Source organism: Esox lucius, chromosome 16 (genome assembly GCF_011004845.1).
Source record: "Esox lucius isolate fEsoLuc1 chromosome 16, fEsoLuc1.pri, whole genome shotgun sequence".
Taxonomy (NCBI): Eukaryota; Metazoa; Chordata; class Actinopteri; order Esociformes; family Esocidae; genus Esox; species Esox lucius.
In genome coordinates, this window is record NC_047584.1 from 24,406,154 (window position 1) to 24,431,976 (window position 25,823).

The window sequence follows — 25,823 nt, forward strand, 5'->3', positions numbered from 1 at the left end:
GTCCGGATCCAGGAGAACCGGAGAAGAGAGACAGAGGGAGGTGAGGAATTCTCATTGCCACGTAATAACCTGTCCGGTCGATACTGTAATAGATTCCTTCTGTTAAACATCCCTTCCCTCTGACACCACTATCAGACCACTATCACACAGACGAATCACACAGGCTGGGGGCTGGATGTTGTTCAAAACCCCCCTTCTCCACTCTCCTCTCCTCCCATCTCCTCCACTCTCCTCTCCTCCCCTCTCCTCCCCTATCCTGTCACCCCTCTACTCCCCTCTGTTCTCCTCCCATCCTTTCTCCTTGTCTCCCATACCATTCCTTCGTTTCTCGTCTCTTCCCCTGTCCTCTACAGACTGGTAGGCTGTATGCAAGATCTTCCCTTTCCTTTTTTCAAAATATGTTGTTAAACAAGGAGGGAGATAAAAAAAGGAGAGAGACAGAAATAAAAGGAAACTGAGAGACAGAAGACAGTGAAGAGTGGGGGTGGTTTGGGATATTGACCTCTACGATGTACTGGGAAGTTTAGAAATGGTTAGCCAAAAACCCACAAACGAACCCTTTAAATCAACCTTTAATTTAATCAGAGGCCTCTGAGTGTGTGTGCATTTATTTATGTATGCATGAGATAGACACAAAGACAGAGCGACAGAAAGAGACAAACATCTAGACAAAGACAGTGAGAGAATCGTAACATGACATGGTACGTGTGTGTGTGTGTGTGTGTATGTACGTGTGTGTGTGTGTGTACGTGTGTATGTACGTGTGTGTACGTGTGTGTGTGCGTGTGTACGTGTGTTTGTGTGACAGCAGACAGACGGTTGTCTGGAAGTGAGGCCAGGGCTCGACGCTACCAGGTCCTTGACCCCCTGTCCACACATGTAAAGCTAATGACGTCCCTTAGGGTTATATTACCCACACCAGGTTCTGACAGGGTGACTGTACCAAAGCCGGGGGTGAGACGGGACACCAGATGAGAGCCCTGAATGAAGACACAAAACAGCTTTGAAGATCCGTCAGATCAATGGTGAATTTAACTATTAGCCCTGTGTCTCTCGTTCTGTGTCATTAGTATACTATTCTTAATAAACTTATTGTGATGGTGTAGTATCATGAATGTCTTCACAGTTACAACACAGAGGCCTATTAACCCTACTTATCACATTTCAGTATTTTTGTGATTAGTTTGGCTGTGAATTTTTTCTCTCCAAGCCTATGATTCTTGCTTTTTAACTCTCACTGCTCTATGTGATTAAGAGATGGCAGGTAGCCTAGCAGTTAGAGCTTATGACCAGTGACCAAAAGGTTTGATCAGACCTTATTTGGTGTTGTAGCAATAAATCATTCCCATGTTATTTGGAAAATGAACTGTAGGCAACTATAAGATTTTGCAATCATCTTTTTTTGAAAGACAATAAAGAAATAGGCAACACCACCGGCAAAGACCAATGCCACAAAATGCAAATCTGTGCTCAATAAGGATTGTTAATTTAGCAGAATGACCTTGAGGTATAAACAGGTTTAAAATGGGACTTTTAGCCCAGCAGACATGTTCTGTTTGTATCAGTGTGTATCAATGCACGTGCGTGTCAGTGCATGTGGGTGTCAGTATGTGTCAGTGCATGTGGGTGTCAGTGTGTGTCAGTACATGTGTCAGTGTGTGTCAGTGCATGTGTGTGTCAGTGTGTGTCAGTGCATGTGGGTGTCAGTGTTTGTCAGTGCGTGTCAGTGCATGTGGGTGTCAGTGTGTGTCAGTGCATGTGTCAGTGTGTGTCAGTGCATGTGTCAGTGTGTGTCAGTGCATGTGGGAGTCAGTTTGTGACAGTGCATGTGTCAGTGTGTGTTAGTGCTTCTGCATGTCAGTGTGTGTCAGTACATGTATCAGTGAACGTGTTAGTGCATGTCAGTGCATGTGTGTGTCAGTGAGTGTCAGTGTGTGTCAGTGAGTGTCAGCGTGTGTCAGTGCATGTGGGTGTCAGTGTTTGTCAGTGCGTGTGGTGTCATTGTGGGTCAGTGAGTGTGGGAGTCAGTGTGTGTCAGTGCATCTGCGTGTCAGTGTGTGTCAGTACATGTATTAGTGAACGTGTTAGTGCATGTCAGTGCATCTGCGTGTCAGTGTGTGTCAGTACATGTATCAGTGAATGTGTTAGTGCATGTCAGTGCATGTGGGTGTCAGTGTGTGTCAGTACATGTATTAGTGAATGTGTTAGTGCATGTCAGTGCATGTGTGTGTCAGTGAGTGTCAGTGAGTGTCAGTGAGTGTCAGCGTGTGTCAGTGCATGTGTGTGTCAGTGAGTGTCAGTGTGTGTCAGCGTGTGTCAGTGCATGTGTGTGTCAGTGAGTGTCAGTGAGTGTCAGCGTGTGTCAGTGCATGTGTGTGTCAGTGAGTGTCAGTGTGTGTCAGGCTCTGGCTCAGACTGCTGCTCACAATTAGAAAACATTGAGGCAGAGAATATTCAACCTGTTGAACACTTATCGGGACCATTCCATCCCTGTAGTGGGCCTGAAAGCCTGGAAGCCTGAAAGCCTGGGAGGACTGATGCGTATGACCAGTGACTGTGACCGCGGAGTTGAATTTTTTGTCTGCTGCGAAGAATGTGCGGCAAGCTGCTCTTGGGCCCAGGCTTAAAATGTGTAGTGTCAGCGGCGCGTTCGAGAAACGGAAAAGAAAGACGGTGATGACTCATGTTGTATCATCTTGATGATTATGAACTCTGCCTCACTTTTCGGGGCTAATGCCCTGTCCTGCCCGAGCCCATTATAGCTGACAGTGTTCTCCAACGTCTTCCGACGCAGCCAGCCCAGTACAGCCAGAACTACAGCCTCACCACTCTCTGACCCATGGAAACACAGCTGTCAGCACAATTCGCACGGCTTCAGCCAAGCTGATTGGGAACCGTTGTGTATGGCAACTTCAGAGGGGTCAGTCAGAGTTCACAGTAAATCGTCGCGGTGGGGGAGAGCTTTCTGACTCCACACACCCTCTGTTTTTACTGACCCACTTAATGCTATCTGTTCTTAGTGGTTGGATTAGACCAGGGTGCCCTCTGTGTGTGCGTGTGTGTGTGTGTGTGTGTCTCAGGCCTCTCACTAGCGTTACTAACAGGCTTGTGCAGGCAGAGTGGACTGGACGGTCAGATTGAGGGACGCCGACCGCTAGTTAAACTCCATCCCCTGGTCACTGTCCCTCACACTGCTCACCAAGCAGTCAGCCAGAGGACCTCTGTGAAAGAGGGATTGAAGAAGAGAGGAAGAGGACATATGGTGGACAGAGGGGTGTGTGTGTGTGTGTGTGTGTGTGTGCACACATGGGGTCCTGCCAAATTACTGAGGGTAGACATTGAAGAGTTGAGAGAGATGCTTAAAGGGGAATTTCACTATGTTTCAGAACTGTTTTGGAGGGGGGAGAACATGAGGGTTCATATTAGCAGCAACAACATGCAGTGACATAAAAACTTCACTCACAATCTTTAAGTTGGACGATCTCATTAAAATGACCCAGCTAACGAACATCTCAACGCAATGGCAACAGGTGTGTTAGTGAAAGACACGAACAGGATGCAGTCTCAACCCCACTACAAACCTAGGAAAAACACAGCTCCTTTATTAACGCCATCAATTCGAAGCGCCTACTCAACACACACATGAAAAGAGCAGATCCTGCAATTTGCAATTGGTTCACCATATCATTTGATGCACATCATGCCAATGACGAAGGCAATGACTGCTCTTTAAGTGTTAAAGCTCAATTCAGAGGACAGTGTCAATTTAAAACTAAAAACACTTCAATGCGACAACAAACCCCACATCTCCCAAGATCTGCCTACTGCACCGTGCTGGACAATAAGAAACATTTCAACTCATTTTTCTCTGTTCCACTGTACAAGCAGCTACTGAATATTTTGTTGGTTGAGCAGCATGAATAAATGCATTTCTGTGATGAAGGGAGTACAAAACATGGCTGCGCAATAGCCCCCCCCTCGCCTCTCATCTAGGGTTTGTATGTCATTGAATAACCTACCATGGTAGGCAGTGTTTTTCTAATGCTAAGGGACAAAACAAGCTATATACTGTAACCTCTCACCGAGGAGGATAAAGACACTACTGTGACCCTGTGTGGTCGATGTTGTGTTCAATTTTAAATTTGGTGACACAAACGTCTGTGTTTTTCTCACTCTCATCCCCCAGGCATTCTCATCATTCATGACAACCTTTGTCTTCTTTCATACAGCCCTCCAATATGTGTTATCTAGGCCACACACACACAGACTTCTTCATACACACACACCATTTCTTTACACACACGCTTATTCTTTAATGACTTATTTAGCGTCACAGCTTACATTCCAAAATAGAAACTTAACCTCTGAAAAATCTATTGAAATGTTTCTACGATTGACAGGACTTGTGTTGGTGAAATATGAAATGCATCAGAACAGGCTCTGCCTTTGTTTAGCGAACGCAGCGCGGCACAGAGCGGCTCCTTGTGACAGCGGCTGTGTTTGCGAGCGCTGTGGTACGTTGGGGGAATATTTTCTCTCTCTCTCTCTCTCTCTCTCTCTTTGATCACTGTAGTCTTTGAAGTAACACTGGGAAATAGAAAAAGAGGCAGAAGTCACGGCGAGTTCACGTCGCAAACTTGGCGCGGCGTACTGCTCACTTGAGGTAATCTACATAATATATTCTCCAGATTATCAGATGAAGATAACACCCGGTGAATCTCTAGGTGCTGGATAAACCCCTCCCACACAGGCCTAATTAACAGGATGAGACACTTTACATTTGTCCTTAATTACAGTTTAGAGAGTTTAGAGGAAGGAAACATGAGCCAGAACAAATGGCTGTATAGGTTGTTTTGGATGATGTAAGTGGTTTGAAGTGAGGCGATGAAAGGAGGAGGGTGACGGAGGATGACAGACAAGCAGGCAGGATATAGAGGTTGAAGAATGGTGTGTGCGGTTAGATTTTGAAGAAACACCCAGCTGGATTGGACTGGAGCCGTTGTAGGGTTTTAGGTGTGTGTGTGTGTACATGTCTGTCACATTGAACCATGGGTAAACTGTCAGCTAATTCGAATTCCCTTCACGTAAGTCTGTTAAACTGAAGAGCTCAATCCTTTTCCACTGGAGACAGTAAAAATAATTACAACTCAAGGGACAGAGACATTAGCATACTGTAAGCATTCAAAGAGACCTTCAATAAATGTGCAGAGAGTCTAGATACAGTCGAGATACACTGTATGGTCTGTTCAGGACACGAACAAAGACAGAATGTCTTCTAATACATATCATACACACTTAATGCATGAGTGCAAACCCACACACATGCACATTCAAATACTCTAAAAAATCGGCTTCAAAACCGCAACCAACACCAATATTCTCTTTCCTGTGAGGTGTGTGTGTGTGAGAGAGAAACAGAAAACGAGAAAGAGAGGGATTCAGTCTGAGATAGAAAGAGACAGTCAGAGAGAGATGTGCATATATGATGAAGAACAGTCAAATCTCCTGCCTTTGATACACCTTCAGTCTGTCCTTGGGATCTGAGATGTGTCCTTTAGAATCAGCCAGAGAAGAGAGAGTGTGTATATGTATGTGTGTATGTATTTGTGTGTGTATCCTGTCTGTGGGTGTGTGTTCCTAAACACACGAAGGCCTCTGAAGACTGGACCAATTAAGTGAGAGGCCAAGGCTTTGTTACACCACAACAATCCTTCTCTGAAATGTCACAACAGAACTTCTGCCATGTGACTCTTCAGTTTGCAGCCTTGTCTGTATGTGTGTGTGTGTGTGCACTTTTCAGGACTGATGGTTGATATTAACTCAGGGTTCATCAACTCTCCTGTAGTGTGAGGGATGTTGTCATATAGGGTCAGTGGTGGGACATTGGTCCAATCCATCACTACAGCCTTGCCTTACACACACTCAAACACACACACAACACACACACACACACACAGCCCTCCACTGGCAGGCCACACACAGAGAAAAGCCTATCAAAGCACTAATAACTAAAACACCATCATAACATACTTTGTAGTCATACTTTAAATATGTGAAATCTATGTTGACATCTTTACTTTTCCTCTGCTGAACTTGTTGAAAGTTATGTGGGGGGGGGGGAAACATCTCCCAGCAATGTCTCTGAGTTCTGACAGCAAACAGTGTTGATCAGATTCATACTTAGATCAGATGATCTCTGTGTTGCAGAGACACAAACACAAACATGGCTGTAATAAATGATGTCTCTCTTACTGCAGCTCAGGCAGCTCTCTCCCAACGAGCCACAGCAGAGGTTTATAACAATTTGCACCAACTCCGTAAAGTTAAGGATTGCTCTGATAACTGTGCTGAAAAACTACAAGATCACAGTATAATGGGAGCTGAAAACCTCACATAAATGGGAAATTAAATGTCATGGCAATGCACAGTAATCATTTGTCCTTACCGGTTTAGAGAGCGCGCGGACAGGAACAGGCCTACTTAAGGGCACTTGAAGCTTCCAGAACATGACTGTTATTTCTCAGCATCTGTCTATGCCTCCACTTGCCTTGTTGTGGTCTTGTGGTGGATTCATTATAAAAAAAAACGCCATGACAATGAACTCCAGTCAGATTAGTGTAGTTAAGATTGGGATTTTAAGCTAATTACTCAAATAAATCCTCACAACCACGGTGTTCAGCGTTTGCTACAGTAGCTACAGTGAATAAGAGTGTGTGTAACTGTGTTGGGGTGAGATGCTGTGGGACTGGGCTCCCTGAGGCCAACCAGACAGCATGGAGGTTTAACTACTGTGTGACTGCTGGAACAACGAGCACAGCCTAGTTTAGGGCTGACACGGCATAATAATGGCCACATACCACCTTGCCCACAGGGCTTAGTGTAACCCAACTGTGAAATGTGCCATAAAGAGAGGGACAAAAGGGAGAAAGGAGGGAGGCAAGGGGCTCTAGGTGGAACCAAAATGAACACAAAGCCAGAGAGACAAATTGATTAACTTGGGAAAAGTTTAAACTCAGTTAAGGCAAATGTAACATAAACATGTGGTGTATCTTCTCTGTATTTTTTGTGTGAAACTGCGCAAACTAAACAATAACACAGTACCTCATGGAATTCCATGTTGCTCATTGAGGCTACAACATAGCACCTTCACTGGAAGAGGCGACTGGACGGTTTAATTAGCCCTGAACCCATGGTCATTTTCCCTCCCTTAGCTTTGGGACACTTGTGAAAATGGCAGAGGAGTGTAATGAACATGCAAATGGAAGACCGAGGACGGAGGGAAAGGTCAATTTGGGATTCATCATTAGTTGTGTGTCTTTCTGTCTTCCTCTTAGTAAACTCTTATTTGTGGGTCTTTTTGTCTTCCTCTCAGTAAACTCTTAGTTGTAGGTCTTTTTGTCTTCCTCTCAGTAAACTCTTAGTTGTGGGTCATTTTGTCTTCCTCTCAGTAAACTCTTAGTTGTAGGTCTTTTTGTCTTCCTCTCAGAAAACTCATAGTTGTAGGTCTTCTTGTCTTCCTCTCAGCAAACTCTTAGTTGTAGGTATTTTTATCTTCCTCTCAGTAAACTCTTAGTTGTGGGTCTTCTTGTCTTCCTCTCAGCAAACTCTTAGTTGTGGGTCGCTCAGTGTAGCAGCCAACTGGGAAATCAGTAATTGTTCTGACAAGAAGCTCAACCTGAAATGCCAGAGTCGCTGCAAACCCAGACAGACACCTTTTTAAGGATACACTGTAAACATCAGCAGAGATGGTAAAGGTACTTTACAGCATTATTAACCTCTTCAGGTCAGATGTTAGGAAATAGAAACAAAAACAAACCAGAACTTTCCAATTTGGTCCCGGGTGCCTGCTTACACCAGACAAGCTGTTTGTGTCTGCAGTTTTCTCCCAACTTTTCTGGCACTCAAGCTACAATGGACAAAATGAGAATTGGGTAAAGTTGGAAGAATAATCAGTTTGTAGTCTATTTCTGATCCCAGCTGTGGTAGGATGTGATGTGGCTGATTGCTGAGCAGCTGCGTGTGCAGCTGTGAACCTCTCAGCCCTGCACTATAGATGAATCATCATCAACTACCATTGAATGACAACCCAAAGCTGCATGGCCTGAGGACATCTGAATAGAAAGTGGCTGAGAGATGTACCCACGTGCTTTCTGGAAGCTTGGTGTGTGTAAAGAACATTTGTGCATATGTTTACCTCTGGGTGTATGGAGCTAGCACTATCCAGTCAGGACCCTGCAACCAGGGAACACGGGAGAAGTTGAGAGGGTACATGACACTGACCTTCCCAACCCCCCCCGACAGCTCTGAGCAGCGCCAACCCGCTGTACTTCTCGCTGTACTTCTCCCCCTCGTTCCCCCATCCTCTGCCTCAGCGCAAGGTGGCAATGACCTCTCCTTCGCTCTCTCGCTCCATCTCTGACTTAACCTTTCCCCCACTGATAGGTCCAAAGTCTGGCCATATGACAGTGACCTTTAACCCCAATCACCGGGGTGGGGTGCTTCATTGGCCTTTACATCAGAGTTAGAAACAGCCAGAGGTGGACGGAGCAGTGTGGGTACAGTACCAAAGGAAAATGACTTGAAGTGTGTAAATACCACACCTAGTGTATGCAACACTCAAAACCGATTCTCTTCTGACACGAATCGAAACAGCTGTTAGCGGAGGCATCACCCTGTAGCACCCTGCTCCGTCAGGACACCTCCCAGAGAGGACCCACTGTAACACCCAGCCGCCGGCAGACGCAACCACACCGTTCACCCAAATGGCAGCTCTTTTTCCATTATTGAGGAACTATTTGAACCCACATCAGTTCAATTGCTTGGATTGCGTTTAGGTTTTCTGGCGCTGCGTAAAGAGAAATAAAATGAATTTACCAGGTAAGTATGGCATGAACTAGGAATTTCCTGCAATTCTAAATGTTTTCCCATGAGGCTGAGAACGACCGCATTGCAAACACCGCTCACATTCAACATTTTCTCATAATTACACGAGAAAGCTACTTCGTTTGATATTTCACAGATATCCATGTCCTATGGTATCATTTTATGTCCTTATATCACTTTTTTACGCCCGTAATTTCCTCAAATCACACACAGCCTTCAAAATGTCCTCAAATCACACACAGCCTTCAACATGTCCTCAAATCACACACAGCCTTCAACATGTCCTCAAATCACACACAGCCTTCAACATGTCCACAAATCACACACAGCCTTCAACATGTCCACAAATCACACACAGCCTTCAACATGTCCACAAATCACACACAGCCTTCAACATGTCCACAAATCACACACAGCCTTCAACATGTCCTCAAATCACACACAGCCTTCAACATGTCCACAAATCACACACAGCCTTCAACATGTCCTCAAATCACACACAGCCTTCAACATGTCCTCAAATCACACACAGCCTTCAACATGTTCTCAAATCACATGCAGCCTTCAACATCACATATAGCTTCCCATTATGTACTCATATCAAATATATCCTCCCATCATGTACTCATATCAAATATATCCTCCCACCATATCCTCCCATCATGTCATCATATAACATACACTCACCTAAAGGATTATTAGGAACACCTGTTCAATTTCTCATTAATGCAATTATCTAATCAATCAATCACATGGCAGTTGCTTCAATGCATTTAGGGGTGTGGTCCTGGTCAAGACAATCTCCTGAACTCCAAACTGAATGTCAGAATGGGAAAGAACAGTGATTTAAGCAATTTTGAGCGTGGCATGGTTGTTGGTGCCAGACGGGCCGGTCTGAGAATTTCACAATCTGCTCAGTTACTGGGATTTTCACGCACAACCATTTCTAGGGTTTACAAAGAATGGTGTGAAAAGGGAAAAACACCCAGTATGCGGCAGTCCTGTGGGCGAAAATGCCTTGTTGATGCTAGAGGTCAGAGGAGAATGGGCTGACTGATTCAAGCTGATAGAAGAGCAACTTTGACTGAAATAACCACTTGTTACAACCGAGGTATGCAGCAAAGCATTTGTGAAGCCACAAAACGCACAACCTTGAGGCGGATGGGCTACAACAGCAGAAGACCCCACCGGGCACCACTCATCTCTACTACAAATAGGAAAAAGAGGCTACAATTTGCACGAGCTCACCAAAATTGGACAGTTGAAGACTGGAAGAATGTTGCCTGGTCTGATGAGTCTCAATTTCTGTTGAGACATTCAGATGGTAGAGTCAGAATTTGGCGTAAACAGAATGAGAACATGGATCCATCATGCCTTGTTACCACTGTGCAGGCTGGTGGTGGTGGTGTAATGGTGTGGGGGATGTTTTCTTGGCACACTTTAGGCCCCTTAGTGCCAATTGGGCATCGTTTAAATGCCACGGCCTACCTGAGCATTGTTTCTGACCATGTCCATCCCTTTATGACCACCATGTACCCATCCTCTGATGGCTACATCCAGCAGGATAATGCACCATGTCACAAAGCTCGAATCATTTCAAATTGGTTTCTTGAACATGACAATGAGTTTACTGTACTGAAATGGCCCCCACAGTCACCAGATCTCAACCCAATAGAGCATCTTTGGGATGTGGTGGAACGGGAGCTTCGTGCCCTTGATGTGCATCCCACAAATCTCCATCAACTGCAAGATGCTATCCTATCAATATGGGCCAATATTTCTAAAGAATGCTTTCAGCACCCTGTTGAATTAATGCCACGTAGAATTAAGGCAGTTCTGAAGGCGAAAAGGGGTCAAACACAGTATCAGTATGGTGTTCCTAATAATCCTTTAGGTGAGTGTATATCCTCCCATAATGCCTTCATATTCATATTCAGATATACTTCCATCATGTCATACAGGGTCTCTCCTCTCCATAGACCAGGCTCCAGCATTAGAAACAATCAGCCCAACACAGACAGAGCCCCTCACATTTAAACTCATCTGAATGGCGTGGAGTGAGAAGGCTGGCACAAAGGAGGAGAGATGGAGGGAGGAGGTGACTATAGAGAGAAGGTATGAAGCAATGATGGCAGGAGATAGATAATAAATGATAGAGGGATGACACATCTGGCTTTGTGAGCAGTGTAGGTCTCTGCCTATCTGCACCACACCGATATTGCTGGATGGTAAATAAAAAAGACGGATGAAGGCAAAGAGACAGGCGGAGAAGGATAAGAAAGGGAGAAAGACAGGTCAGAGAGAGAGGTGAGGAAGGGAGGGAGGGAGGGGAGACAGAGAAAGAGGGGGGAGGTGTGAAAAAGACTGGTGGAGAAAGAGGATGAGGGAAAGAGAGAGAGAGATAGACAGAAAGGGGGAAAGCGTTGATGAAGGAGGAAGACGGGAGAGGGAGTCAAGGGTGGGGGGGGGACAGCCAGTGAAAGGGAGTAGATACGGAGAGAGACAAAGAGAGCAGGAAGGAGGAGGGAGAGACAGACAGACAGACAGACAAAGGGAGCAGGGAGGAGGAGGGAGAGACAGACAGACAAAGGGAGCAGGGAGGAGGGAGAGGGGGGTAAGGAGGGCCAGGGATGATGAGATGAGGAGGGATAACAAGGAAGGTAAGAAAGGTGAAGGAGACTGGTGGGAGGAGAGGGATGGCGAGGGGGACTTATCTGGATCCAGGTCAATGAATAAAGCAGCTGTGGTTTAAACATCTGACACTCTTCACTGTGTGCAATCAGACACCTTGATCTAGCCCATACATAATCCTCCTGCCGGCCAGGACTGGCCATATCTAGCCTACAGATATGGATAGTGTATCAAACCTCATGTTTACAAGTATAACCTAAAGCCATGTATCAGAGTCGAGATCAGCATAACTCATCCTCTGGGCTGTGTTCACACCATACCGCTTCAGATTGAAGCTCGATTCAGATGAATGCAATGATAACTGTAAGTACATGGCGAGAGGGGGTTGGAGAGAGACAGGAAATACAGGGTGAGGGGCTGCTGAGATTGGGATAAGATCATGGTGGAAGACACAAACAATGAGAAAGAAAGAGGCATAGAGAGAGAGAGTAGGTGCTATTTTTCTACCAAATTCTGCGATTCTGGCCAAAACACTTGAAATGTTGGAATCCCAGAAACAGAATGAGTTATTGAAGAGCCAAGTGTCAAGATGATTTGTTCTTGTTTGAAACAATTCGTTGACTGTATTTTACATAACAGAAAGAACAACATACAAACATATATTGAATAACAGCAAAGAAAAAGAACAGGCTCAGACAGACGGCGAGGCTTGGTGCAGACAAGAGGAGAAAAAACCTGGAGTAAACAAAACTGACATATTACACAGCTGAGATGTGATTACAAATATTGCAATACTCATGTGATAGGAACGCTGACAACATTGCACAATTTCTCAAGTGAATCTGAATAACTGTGCAACCCTAGAGTAGAGAAAGTACAGTTGGAGAAAGAGACAGGAAGTGAAAGACAGTGAGAGGAGGACGGAGCGGTGGACAGATCCAGTCGGACAAGAAGTCACATGACTCACCAGCACACGCCCCGTCTATCTCCTCGTAGCCCATGCTACAGACGCACTTCCCCAACGGCACCAGCCAGTCGCCGTCGGCGCCGCAGTACAGCTTGGGCGTGTCTCTTTCCTCAGCGTGGTCTACGCACGCCCCCCTGACCTCCACCAAGGAGGAGGAGTCGACCCTAGGCACGGTGTCAGGGAACGAGGCCAGGTTCCTCAGGGTGAAGGGACATTTCTTATAGTAGACCCTGACGGAGACCAAGGCGATGCACGCCCCAATGTCCTGAAACGCCAGATAGAAGCCCTTCCTGGAAACAGGACCCACTTCTCGTACCTTGAAAACAAACAATAACATTTTTACAGTGTTTGCCCACTGGGGGGTGAATAAAGCAAATTGAATTAAACTTAATTAAATGGATTTTCGCATGTATTTCACAACAACCATGACCCCAGCATTCACTTCCCTCATGGGATAAATTAGGTAGCATTTATTCTGTTTCGGCTGTTTTGACGATAATTTCAGGAACCACAATAACAAACATTTTGAGTTGGCTGGAAAGCAGAAAACATACTGGCACCGAGGCTATAAATTACAGTACTAAAATTATACTGCTGTTGAATGAAGTCAAATAGACCTCCGTGTTGAGCTTGAGGATGCGGTCTCCTAGGTCCATCTGAGTGAAGCTCTCGTCGGCTGCGATGGTGTCGATCTTGGTGTACTGGGCGGGTTTAAACGCCCCACCGTGGGACTCGTCGGTCTCGTGATAGAACAGGTTGAAGGTCTCCTTGCAGGTCCCGGACACCCAGGGGATGGAGTTACAGTCCCTCAGAGTGAAGCGCAGCTCCACGTACACCTTGAAGGAACGAGGAACAACACAGTCAAGTAGCTGAAGTTTAAAGCCACCTACAGAAATCAGAAAGGTTCGTATTGCGGTCGGCCGTCGTCGATGGGCCTGTGGTGTTTTCTCCCCCCTCTCCACTCCAGTGTCAGATGATCAAGGATCATTGACTCGGTCTAAGTAGACAGCCTAGTTCTATGGCTAATTGTTTTTGGATTGGGATATGTTGGTCGATGCCTAATGGGGTTCCATCTCAGGACGTTGTTTACGAATTGCCAAAGTAAAAACCTAGTAATAAATAGCAAATAATGACAGGGAGAAAAAACAATCACAAGGAAGGCGGAATAGTAAGTTCAACTAAGCCTAGTATATTTCTGTACATGGTATTTCTGTGCCAATTTGCAAACCATTCTTTGTACACACAAAAATGAACATTGGTCAAGGATGAAAACAAACAGGAATCATTATTCTTTGGCTATAGTTTTGAAGCCAGGCTTTTCTTTATGATTTATGCAAAAAGCATTTTCATTGTGTCTCTATGTGGAAATCCACTGGCTGCCAACTACTAATCCCACTGAGAGATTATTGGAAATCATTCATACAGATAAAATCCATACATGCCAGTTTGGTTACGCCCTAAAGGGAAAACCATTGTAAAGTAGCCACTAAGAATGCGCTTAAGATATTAATTAGGCCAATTCCATTGAAATATGTCCTATACAGTGGGGAGAACAAGTATTTGCTACACTGCTGATTTTGCAGGTTATCCCACTTACAAAGCATGTAGAAGTCTGTTATTTTAATCATAGGTACTCTTCAACTGTGAGTGACGGAATCTAAAAATAATCCAGAAAATCACATATCACAAGTATTTTATACATCAGAAAAGCAGAACTTAATATTTGGTACAGAAACCTTTGTTTGCAATTACAGTGATCATACGTTTCCTGTAGTTGACCAGGTTTGCACACACTGCAGCAAGGATTTTGGCCAACTCCTCCATACAGACTTTCTCCAGATCCTTCAGGTTTCGGGGGTGTTGCTGGACAATTCAGACTTTCAGCTCCCTCCAAAGATTTTCTATTGGGTTCAGGTCTGGAGACTGGCTAGGCCACTCCAGGACCTTGAGATGCTTCTTACGGAGCCCTGGCTGTGTACGGAGCCTCCTAAGTTGCCCTGGCTGTGTGTTTTGGGTCGTTGTCATGCTGGAAGACCCAGTCATGACCCATCTTCAATGCTCTTACTGAGGGAAGGAGGTTGTTGGCCAAGATCTCGCAATACATGGCCCCATCCATCCTCTCCTCAATACGGTGCAGTCGTCCTGTCCCCTTTGCAGAAAAGCATCCCCAAAGAATGAGGTTTCCACCTCCATGCTTCACGGTAGGGATGGTGTTCTTGGGGTTGTACTCATCCTTCTTCTTCCTCCAAACACGGCGAGTGGAGTTTAGACCAAAAAGCTCTATTTTTGTCTCATCAGACCACATGACCTTCTCCCATTCCTCCTCTGGATTATCCAGATGGTCATTTGCAAACTTCAGGCTGGCCTGGACATGTGCTGGCTTGAGCAGGGGGACCTTGCGTGCGCTGCAGGACTTTAATCCATGACGGCGTAGTGTGTTACTAATGGTTTTCTTTAAGACTGTGGTCCCAGCTCTCTTCAGGTCATTGACCAGGTCCTGCCGTGTAGTTCTGGGCTGATCCCTCACCTTCCTCATGATCAATGATGCCCCACGAGGTGAGATCTTGCATGGAGCCCCAGACCGAGGGAGACTGGCCGTCATCTTGAACTTCTTCCATTTTCTAATAATTGTGCCAACAGTTGTTGCCTTCTCACCAAGCTGCTTGCCTATTGTCCTGTAGCCCGTCCTAGCCTTGTGCAGGTCTACAATTTTATCCCTGATGTCCTTACACAGCTCTCTGGTCTTGGTCATTGTGGAGAGGTTGGAGTCTGTTTGATTGAGTGTGTGGACAGGTGTCTTTTATACAGGTTCAAACAGGTGCAGTTAATACAGGTAATGAGTGGAGAACAGGAGGGCTTCTTAAAGAAAAAATAACAGGTCTGTGAGAGACGGAATTCTTACTGGTTGGTAGGTGATCAAATACTTATGTCATGCAATAAAATGCAAATTAATTATAAAAAATCATACAATGTGATTTTCTGGATTTTTGTTTTAGATTCCGTCTCTCACAGTTGAAGTGTACCTATGATAAAAATTACAGACCTCTAAATGCTTTGTAAGTAGGAAAACCTGCAAAATCGGCAGTGTATCAAATACTTGTTCTCCCCACTGTATTAGTGAGAATGATTAAGATTCACAAAATATATGGACTCTAGTTACTCTGTGGCTTAAGTATAGTTTGTTACATTGCGCTGTTTCCTTAAACTGATGCCTCCATGTGCACCTGGTGCTGATGCTGGGAAAGGCTGATGGGAACCTATGTCATTCTAGACATCCCCCAACCCTAGTTAGGGTAATATGTGTACATGGCCCCTACTGGAAATGAACCCATTTCACAGGTTTTACCAGAACCGTGCTCAAACCTACTGAGCCATCAGAACCTCGACCCACCTTCTGTGCAGCCTGACGGAAGATCCAGTTGGAGCGAAGCCAGTTGTTCTGGTTAGGCTCCATTACATTACACACCTGGAAGGTATGGATAGGACGATTGTGTTCATCCATCTCTGTTATAGCATCCCACTGGACAGGAGAAGAAGAAAACAGACAAGAGGAGAAGGAAGGAGAGGAGAGAGAAGAGGAGTAAGGAGATAGGAGAGGAGAAAAAGAGGGAACTTAAACACAGCAATCTTTCTCTCTCCACTGAGGAGTTTATAACTCCCATAAATCTGTGTAACCCCAATTCAACCATTCAAAGTTGGCCTTAGTTGAATTGACCATAGAATTTAATGGGAGTGACCTAACTGAGTAAGTATGTGTCATTTAATTTTAAGGAATCACACAACGGCCAGGCAGGACTCCACATAGACGCTAGACCCAGACGAACTGGTAATGTGCTGCAGTAAATCAGGGGGTTGTATGTTGTTAAAGGGAAGGAGTTGTACTTTGTTAAGGGAACGCATTGTATGTTATTAAAGGGAACCAGTTGTATATTATTAAAGGGAAGGTGCTATATGTTTTTAAAGAGAAGGTGCTGCATGTTATTAAAGGGAGGGCGTTATATGTTATTAAACTGAAGGTGCTGTATGTTTTTAAAGAAAACATGTTGTATGTTATTGCAGGGAAGGGGTTCTATGTAATTAAAGGAAAGGTGCTGTATGTTATTAAAGGGAAGGTGTTCCATATTATTAAAGGGGAAGGTGTTGTTGGGGATGATTAGCTGAGGATGAGTTCCTCCTTGTCTTTCTATACGCTAACATAGGCCAAGTTTCAAACGTCAATCCGCCCGATTTCTGTGCATTTAGGCAGAAGGCTCTTTGAACAAGATTAGTGACTCCTAAGTCATGTGACAAGGGTGACAGCTCTGCAGTGTAAGAGCTTCATGAGGTCAGCAGGCCACCTGCCTCTGTGTTGTTAGAATAGAAATGTAATGGAGGTGTTTAGCCCCGACCCTCCGGCTCTACCCTCTATTAAACTGACACATACACACAGGCAGGTGTGTGTGTGTGTCTGACGGCTGTAGAATGACCCTGGACTACCTAACACCAAGCTGCTGGAATCAAATTACCTGTTGAGGAAAATGGTTTTAATCAGCTCAACAACAACACCCCAGATGCCCTTCAGTCTAGACAATCAACAATGTGCCTGACGTGACTTTGACCTCAGGATGCACTCTTTTATCATTTTAATTCCCGGGGTATTTTACAACAAGCGTGGCACTCCTTTTGTAGTATTTCATTTCAGGTCAAATGTCAGTGGGCCAGATTCAAACCCATGCCCACTCACACACGTGCTGTAGCTCAGGCCGCCCTAGGCCCCGGACATCTCTACACACTTTGACCTCCACCTGCTCTGTCTCCTTGGGCAGGGGATCTTACTGCTGCGTGATAATAAGTGGTATCTGCATGCAACAGAACAGCTGATGTAGCCTTGTGTCTCTCCCGGCCTCTCACATCATGAACACAGGCTTGGCGTCTCATCCATAACTCCAGTAAATTCCAAACCGTGAAAATACAACTCACCCACTAGTCACCCAATCTCCCTCACCCCCCTCCCTCGCTCCTCCTCTGTCAGATCCATCCAGTCCAATTAATATATGAGATGAACATATGCTTTTTATTAGCAAACACACTATAGAGAGTTGGGGAGAGAGGACACTAATTTGAGACAATTATTTCAGTGGTAAACCGACTCTGTTAATAAGCAGTTTTATACTTATCTAAACACTACCTCCCAACACGGCAACCGCAGTCAAGTACTAACGTTTGATGTCACAGACTCATTATCCTTTTTAATGACATGTTTTAATTCAATCAAAAGGACGACACGTTTTAATCTGTTTCTCCCTCAAGGTGTCCCAGTAATCATAACATAATTAAAACAAATTGATTTTGATTAGGTGTTATATTGCCTAATATGCATCATGTGGTATTGTGCTGCTGTGAATTCTAATCGGATCCCGACACCTTAGAACTCAGTTGGTAAGCTTCAGCCAAGTGTCAAAATCTAAATGTTGTTTAACAACAAGATTTTCATTAGTGATATAAATGGACCGACTTCGATGCTTATGAAATCAGATAAGGATTTACAGATGCTAACCATAAAATCAGTAAAGATCATTCCAGTTTACATTACCTACACTGCTTAAAATAGAGTTTGGTAAGAAAATGATGCTTCATATCTAAGCCAAGTGTATAGACTGTGATCGCTATGACACCTGAACAGGTATTTTGGCTATGAGTAATCCCTTATCAGTAGCCTCCTTTACAAACCTTCCCCATCCATCCCCCAAAGGTACGTCTTCAAAGACTCTCTCTCTCTCTCGCTCTCCAGCTTAGAGAAACTAAAGCAGCTTGACAGAGTTAGTAAGGCTAGACAGAGAAACCCTGGGGTGGTCTTAGAATGCATCTCTCTGCGGAGCCATTCGTGTGTGCGAGTGTGGATGGAGGACAGGGGGACGGGGAATGAATGACGTTGAGCCTGTGTGTGCGTGTGTGTGCCTGCCAAGCCATCTGTCCTCTGGAAGGCACTGCTGACATTCCACAGTGACCACGGAGCTGAGATGGAGGATACAGCTGGCCCCCGGTGGCCCCTGAACAGCCCCTCTGGGTGCCACAGCTCTCCACACTCCACCCTGACACCTCAGAGACTGTACCTCTCAACACTGGACCCAGTCAGAGGGGAACGTTCGCTTCAAACTCGCTGCTTTTATTTCCAGTCTCTGGCTGATGGAAGCTGATCTCATCAGGCAAGGGAGCTGTACAGACTGCTGGAACTGCAGAGGGCCCCTTTTGAGCCAAGAAGGGAAATCTGCTTGTCTAAAAAAAAAAAAAAGCATCTGTAATGCAGCGTGTGTAGTTCCAGGAAGTGGGTCTGGGTAACTGTGTGATAGTGTTCAGACTGAGGTGAGAGGTAAGGGGTTGGGTAACACTCAGGAAGACAGACTACAACATGGTTCCAATTAGTTACCAAAACACAGGCTGATTCAATACCTGTTAGACCCATGAAATAACCGGCGCTCGGGCTTAAACCAACGAGCAGGATGTGTCCTCTGGCTGGGGAAGGCCGATGGGTTTGATGGAGAGGGAGGGGCAGAGGGCCAGGGGGACGAACGGAGAAGGAGAAAGAGCAGGAGGGAAAGAAAGAGGAAGGGGCAGAGGGCCAAGGGAAAATGGGGGAGGACCGAGGGAGAGAGGGAGAGAAAATGCAGGTAGACGGCTAGCCCGGGAGGCATGAGGTGGAGGTCAAATCCCATCAAAGACATCTAAGAACTCTGTGGGTATTCAGAAGACTGCTGGTGTGTGTGTGTGTGTGTTTGTGTGTGTGTGTGATAAACGGCAACAACGCTAAAGACAGGACCCCTGCAGACACAGTAACCTGTGAGGGAGGAGACTGAAAGGCCTTGCATCAGACACACCAGGGACAGAGACAGAAAGAGAGAGAGACAGGGAGAGAGAAACAGGGAGGAAGAAACAAGGAGAGAAACAGTGTGAAGAATAAGACTAACCGTAAGCAAACAACCCACACAGAAGAGCAGAAGGAAATAGCTTTCCAAATCTCCCTCTGAACACTCTCTGAACTTGGCTACACACATTTAAAAAGGATTAGAAGGAATTTCAGTGCTCAGAATGTCAAGTGTCTACAGCCTGAAAAATACAAAAAGATAAATCGTTAAAAATGAAAAACATCAAAAGACCTAGATCCAATATCTTTAATTTTTGCTAAAGTAAAAATTGTGCTTTGGCAGATTTGAGGAAGATGCATCTAGGTAGAAGTCCCCAACTGAGTTCCTTTTTTTTGGGCTGCATGTCACCCAATAGACAAATCTATCCCCATGGCCCTCAGGCACTAACTTAACCGATATGTTTGCTCAGCTGGAAAACTAACTTAACTGATGTGTATGTCCAGCTGGAAAACTAACTTAACTGATATGTATGTCCAGCTGGAAAACTAACTTAACTGATATGTTTGCTCAGCTGGAAAACTAACTTAACTGATATGTATGTCCAGCTGGAAAACTAACTTAACTGATATGTATGTCCAGCTGGAAAATCCCTACTGAACTAATTAAAATTAATTCATGTATTTCTGTAAAGATATATAAAAACTATCTTAAGAAGCAATACAATGGTGCAACGGTTCTCTGAGGAGGTATGAGAAAATTTTAGAAATTTACGAAAATCCTGTACAGGCAGCTTTAACAATATCTGAATTATAGCCTGAAGTGCACAGACTACATCCCTGTAATTAAAACCCACTCATTTTAATTTGACCATAAAGAGCCCCAGTACCATAAGGTCACAAATACAAGTTCCGTTAAATCCCAAAAACAATAGCATCGTTCTTTGTCGGTGTGTGTGTGGGCGTACGTGTGTGTGTGTGTGTGCGTGAAGTGCATTCTAATATAAATATGGGGCTTTTGACGGCCTATTTAACTGGGAGTTTGATACCATTCTGGGCTGCGGACAGCCTGTATCTGTACCACCATACGTAGCAGCTTATATAATTACGACAGCACCAGCAGCCATGGGCATTGCTGACATTATACTCCAGGTAGTCTCTTTAATATCAGGGGTCACGGGCAATAATATAAAACAGATGGTTAACCCCTATAGCACAACTTGGTATCAAAAACAGGTCCCTAGTAGCTCAGTTGGTTAAAGAATTGCACTTGCATCTCCAGGGATGTGGGTTTCATTTCTATGGGGGGTCAAGGGGCGAAAGGTATGAAAATGTAAGCATTTGCACGCCATGGGTAAAGGGTAAAGTTTTGCAATATATTGCCACCAAGGTGTAATATTATGAGCCCTAGGAACTCAATATAACTATTTTATTAAAATACTTAAGCTATCAGTCTGTTGGTTTTCTGGGAGAGAAGTGAAAAGAAAATACCCAGAAGGAGGCAGCAGCAGAGTACTAACATTTTATTAAGAATACAATATAAAAATGTCCCTTTAAAATGTCCATAAAGTCGTCACCAACCGGTGAAGACCCTCTTGAGGAAACAGGTCTAAAAAGGTAGTAAATTACAACACTCTCGGTCCAAGGATGGCGCCAAAATTCTTCCGGTCTCGGCACACTGCTTCCCCCTCACAGTGACTCAGGGCCAATCCGGTCACTTGCTTTGAATAACACTCAGAGTGTAACCAATAAACGTAAAGCGGTTGTTAAATGTTAACTCTACCGGACAAAACTGTTCCCGTATGATACGACGTTGTTAAAAGTACCTAAAAATGGCCCTGAGCAAAGCAGAACCACTCTACATAACTATGAGACTATCTCCACTTACCACCGAACACAGCTGAATACCTAGGCCCCACAGCCGGCGCTAATGCCCTCTACACCACACGTATAATTGAGCAAAACGGTACTCGCACTGTGCCTGGGTAGTAGGTTTGTGCCGACCTCCTGGCCCCGTGTGCGATGTTTTTTGCCTAGCTCCTCAAATGCTGCTGCCCATCAGGGATCCGACAGCTGGCTCAGTCTGATGTCTGGCGATGTGTAGAATGTTGAGGGTTTCGGCTCATCTAATCGTCCCTTCCTCTCTTCCATCCCTTTCCTTTACTTTTCATACTTCTCTGTTTACATTTTTGTCTGTGAAAAAAACCAAATGGACAGTCCTGGCACTAACGTCATAGGTCCACATGGGCCACATCCTCAGTTCCGGTTGGCCCAGAGGTCCGCTCCTCAGGACCAATTCACCAATAGAAATGCCTAATGAGTTGAGTTCACCCAGGAAGCAAGAGAAAACAATGATAAAACATGCAAACAAAAGTGGATTAACTGAAAATGTTACATATGATGAGTGTATAGATTTGAATAATGTATATACTTCTATAACGCAAAAGAATAGAGTACACAGCAAACCAAAACCAAAATTGAAATGTTGCAAAAAATGAAACCCTGCTAAAACTAACAATTAACTACTTGTCCACCACTTGACAGATTCAATGTTTTGAAGTCTGGATAAGAGCTTCTGCTAAATTGCCTGAATGTACCTTACATTATTTAACTTAAAGCCCAAGGGCTGTTAACAGGACTAGATTGCCCACCTGATTCACTGTTCCACAGAAGGCTGAAAACTCTAAGAGGACGGGCTGATAAGGGAAGGTAATTAATGTTTAGCTGCTTAGAGAAGGTCAGATAATTCTGACGAGCCTCCTGTCAGAACGTTCTCCAATATGCAAACTGTTTTTGTCTATTCAACTTTTTAAATGAGTTGTTTGGATCCCGCATTTCTTCAAAAACAAGAATATAGATTGTAAATGTGTGCGTGCGTGCATGTTTGCCTAGTCGGTTAGCAATAAGATCCTAATGATTCTGCTGAAGGACACAAATCTAAAAGAAAATCCAAAATGCAGCTAAAAAGTTGAAACAGCCTCTGAGCCCGGATGTGGCTGCCAAAGCCAGTCTTGATGCATAATTTAAAAAGGCGGTGAAGACTGGAGAATTGATTTCTCCGTGAGATGAAGCCCATTCCAGCTCCCGTATGAAAGACAGACAGTCCTTTAAAGCCCCCTCCTTCTGCCCAACTGCCCCAGGAGTGAACCACTGCCATGAAACATCCTACAGGTCTGACTTGAACTAAATGGGGCTGCTTTTAAATATCCTCACCACCCGATTCCCTGGCACAGGTAAGGCAAATTAAACATTTAGATTCCAACCCATCAGAGCAGGGGTTGTAAAGTTTTATCTTCTATTTAAAAAGTTAAAACTCCTGTCTAGTGGTGATAAGGGGTTATCATTCCCTGCGAGAGGAGCTATTGGAATGACTGGAGCAGGCTTGTGTGTGTAAGTGTAGGTGTGTATTTTCCTTAGTTATTGGACTGTTTTCCCTCTCTCTCTCTCTCTCACACACACACACACACACACACACACACAAAGAAGCACATGCTTACAGGGAGGAATTAATCCACGGTGTGTCCTTCCTGTAGCATCTGCTACATATGTGTGTGTGTGTGTGTGTGTGTGTGTGTGTCTCCTTTAATCTATAGCTGTCATATATCACCAAACGGATGCCCTTGAAAAGCTCCCCGATTAGCTGGACACCTTGATAAGCTAATTTCCTGACAATGGTTCACCCATCGCCGTCCCGGGTGTGATCCACTTCCCCACGCCTAAATTTGATTAAGCGTGAAAATATTGGATGTGGGGAGCTCAGAATATAAGGTGCAAACCTCCTGGATGTGTATCAGCTATAGCAGATGGTGAAACCGGCCTTCTGTTGGATACAGCAGTGCACAGGCCACACGGCGGAAAGCCAAGCACCTCAGGATGTAGACTAGTGCTCCTACAGTAAGTTAACACCGACAGCTGTATAATGTAAACGTTAAAGAGTGACAATCCAAACAGTACATAATCAAACTAGTAAAAGTATTTAACAGTATTTCTACAGGCCTAAAAGCACAAAACTATGTCCCATGTGCTTCAAAGATACCAATCGCGATTTCTGCACATCTTACTGCCTCTAGAGCATCAAAGACAGTTGGAAAGCGGAGATGTCGACGGTTTGTAACACATTCTAAGTCAGCAAAATACGTGTTCATAACCAACACTGAGACTCTTTTTTTTTTGAAGATTTTTTCCAAGATAGAAATAAAGTTACTTTTTTTTTATTTTTATAAATATATGATTTCATCATGAATATATTAAAACTGTTTTTGCAGTTGTATTATAAACTGAATGACTGCCCCTCTTCCAATGTTTTTTCTGTCTCAGCGCTGTCTTGATGCGTTTTACACATGATAAGCATCTCCTCAAGTCACAGTTAATGCATAACAGTTCATACTCACAGGAAAATGTTAGTTTTTCTACAAAGTTCCCAGACCCTGGAGTCCCTATGCTTTACAACATCCATAAAATATTACCTTTCTTCACACAGGAAGTGACTCACATTCAGGCACGCGTCATCTACTGTCCGGACTACAACTCTCTTGGGTGGGCTCCGCACTTGGAACTAAAATAAAGAATGAGGAACTGTTTTGCTTCTAATTTATTTATTGAGAACTATTAACATGCTATCATTCATGTTATGTAGTTGTTTGAACGGGCTGTCTTAGGGTGTAAACTTTGTTCAGTTAACATGACCAGTCATAAACAGTCTCCAACAGCTGAGTTGACAGGAATACAGGCTGCTGTAAAGGCAGTTGGGACAACCAACACAGAATTACAGATTTTTGTGAAACAGACACAAATTGCGTATTAGAACATTGCGACATGCACACAGCAGAAACATGCAGAAACTAATGCAAGAAATGTTGGATAAGGGTTAAGATTAGGGTTAGGTAGATGTTAAGGTTAGGCATGGGGTTGAGTGAAATATGAGGATTTGGAGCTTACAAATAAACAACTTGAATTGCTGAAAAGAAAGGTTTATGATTAGGATTTAAAGTAACAACAGGGTCTAATGTTCTCACTAGCTTGTTTACAATACAAGCTCTGCCCTATTTCTCGACTCTAACCAATCACAATGAATGAAGATTGACAAGACTTGTCAATTGTGGAAGAGCGTTTAACGTATGGACTGATCAGAAATGATAGGAAACTAGTCTCAAAGGAAACATGCTACAAGTTTTTCTTAGCCTGCCTTGATAAAAAAAGCCCAAACAGATTATTTCCATCACTATGGACTTTCCCTTCGTTGAAAATCCAATTGACATCGGAGCCTGCATGGTTCACTGTGCATTACAGGGAAGAAATGGACCTCGAACAGGTTCTTCAGATCATTTTGAAGATTTTATTTTTGTGTCCGGTCAATTTAATCGTTCATAGCGATTGTAACCCAAGGTGGCTTTACTTCGACTGCTGTACACATTTTACTTATTGATATGCAATGCTGAGTGATTTAGCAAGGAAAATCTATGTTGATATGTAAGAAGAGGGCTGCCTAGAATTTCAGCAATCTTTTTATGTCATTTTTGCATTCTTTGGCCATCAAACTGCCCATATAATCAAGGATGACTTACAGAACAGCAGGCTTCCAGAGATGCTTTAGTAATCTGAAATGAATAAGCCTAGGCAACATAATAAAAATAACAGATTGCCTAAAACATCCGGCAGGTTTCCCAGACAATAATCTGGTACAGATATCCCCACTGAAAGACCCTCTGGACAAAATAAAAGAGGCAACATCAATAGAAAAGATTTCACAGCATTCACGGCATAAAAGTATATCTATAGCCAACAGGCCCACTTTAACCAAACTAAATCACTTTCAGATTGAGAAATGAAACTCCCTAACGTCCCTTACTGATCTTCCCTAACGTCCCTTTAGTGGTCTAGGACCACCTCCTCTGCTGGGGAGAATGTCCACGGAGCCATCTGATTAACATGACATTTCCTAAACTACTAATGGCTTCCTGTTTGTATTTCGTTTAAAACTGCTGCCTGGTTATGTTGTCCCCCTATGGCGTTACAACTAAAGAACACATTGTTGCCCATGTTCATGAAAAGATTTGAGTTGAATAAATGATTATTCCTTAGCTGAGTGATTGGGCCTAACACTGCAATTGGGACAGAGGCAGCTACAACTTGGCAACGGCCTTGACACGTAATAACACCAATGTTTTAAAAGTGCTCTTTTAAAGGGGAAGCATTATTTCTAACCACCCTTGTGTGTGTAAGCCAGACCTTTCATTTATTGAAATTTTGACATTTCACTTAGGATTTTACTTTGCCTGCAATTTTCTGTCAGGTTCCCTCTATGGCTTTCTGCAGAGGCTGTATTGCAGATTGTATTTTGTTAATATATACCATCGTTCAAAAGTTTGGGGTCACTTAGAAATGTCCTTGTTTCCGAAAGAAAAAGATTTTTTGTTCATTAATATAACTTGATCAGAAATACTTTGCTGTGCAGTCATTGCTAATGTTGTAAATAAAAAGAAGAGCATTACAGTAAGGGGTAAC

At 44.0% G+C, this 25,823-nt stretch overlaps 1 protein-coding gene across 3 annotated transcripts in view; it reads right to left on the minus strand.

Moving 5' to 3' along the window:
• The window catches only part of LOC105016393 (ephrin type-A receptor 6), a 114,774-nt gene that overhangs the window by 61,194 nt on the left and 27,757 nt on the right, over nt 1-25,823 (minus strand). For all 3 annotated transcript variants that reach the window (XM_020055093.2, XM_020055092.2, XM_034286895.1), the window contains exons 3-5: nt 15,873-16,001; nt 13,099-13,317; nt 12,482-12,797 (exon numbers count right to left, since the gene is read on the minus strand). In XM_020055093.2, coding sequence (XP_019910652.2) covers nt 12,482-12,797; nt 13,099-13,317; nt 15,873-16,001 — 664 coding nt within the window. The remainder of the gene's footprint in view (nt 1-12,481; nt 12,798-13,098; nt 13,318-15,872; nt 16,002-25,823) is intronic.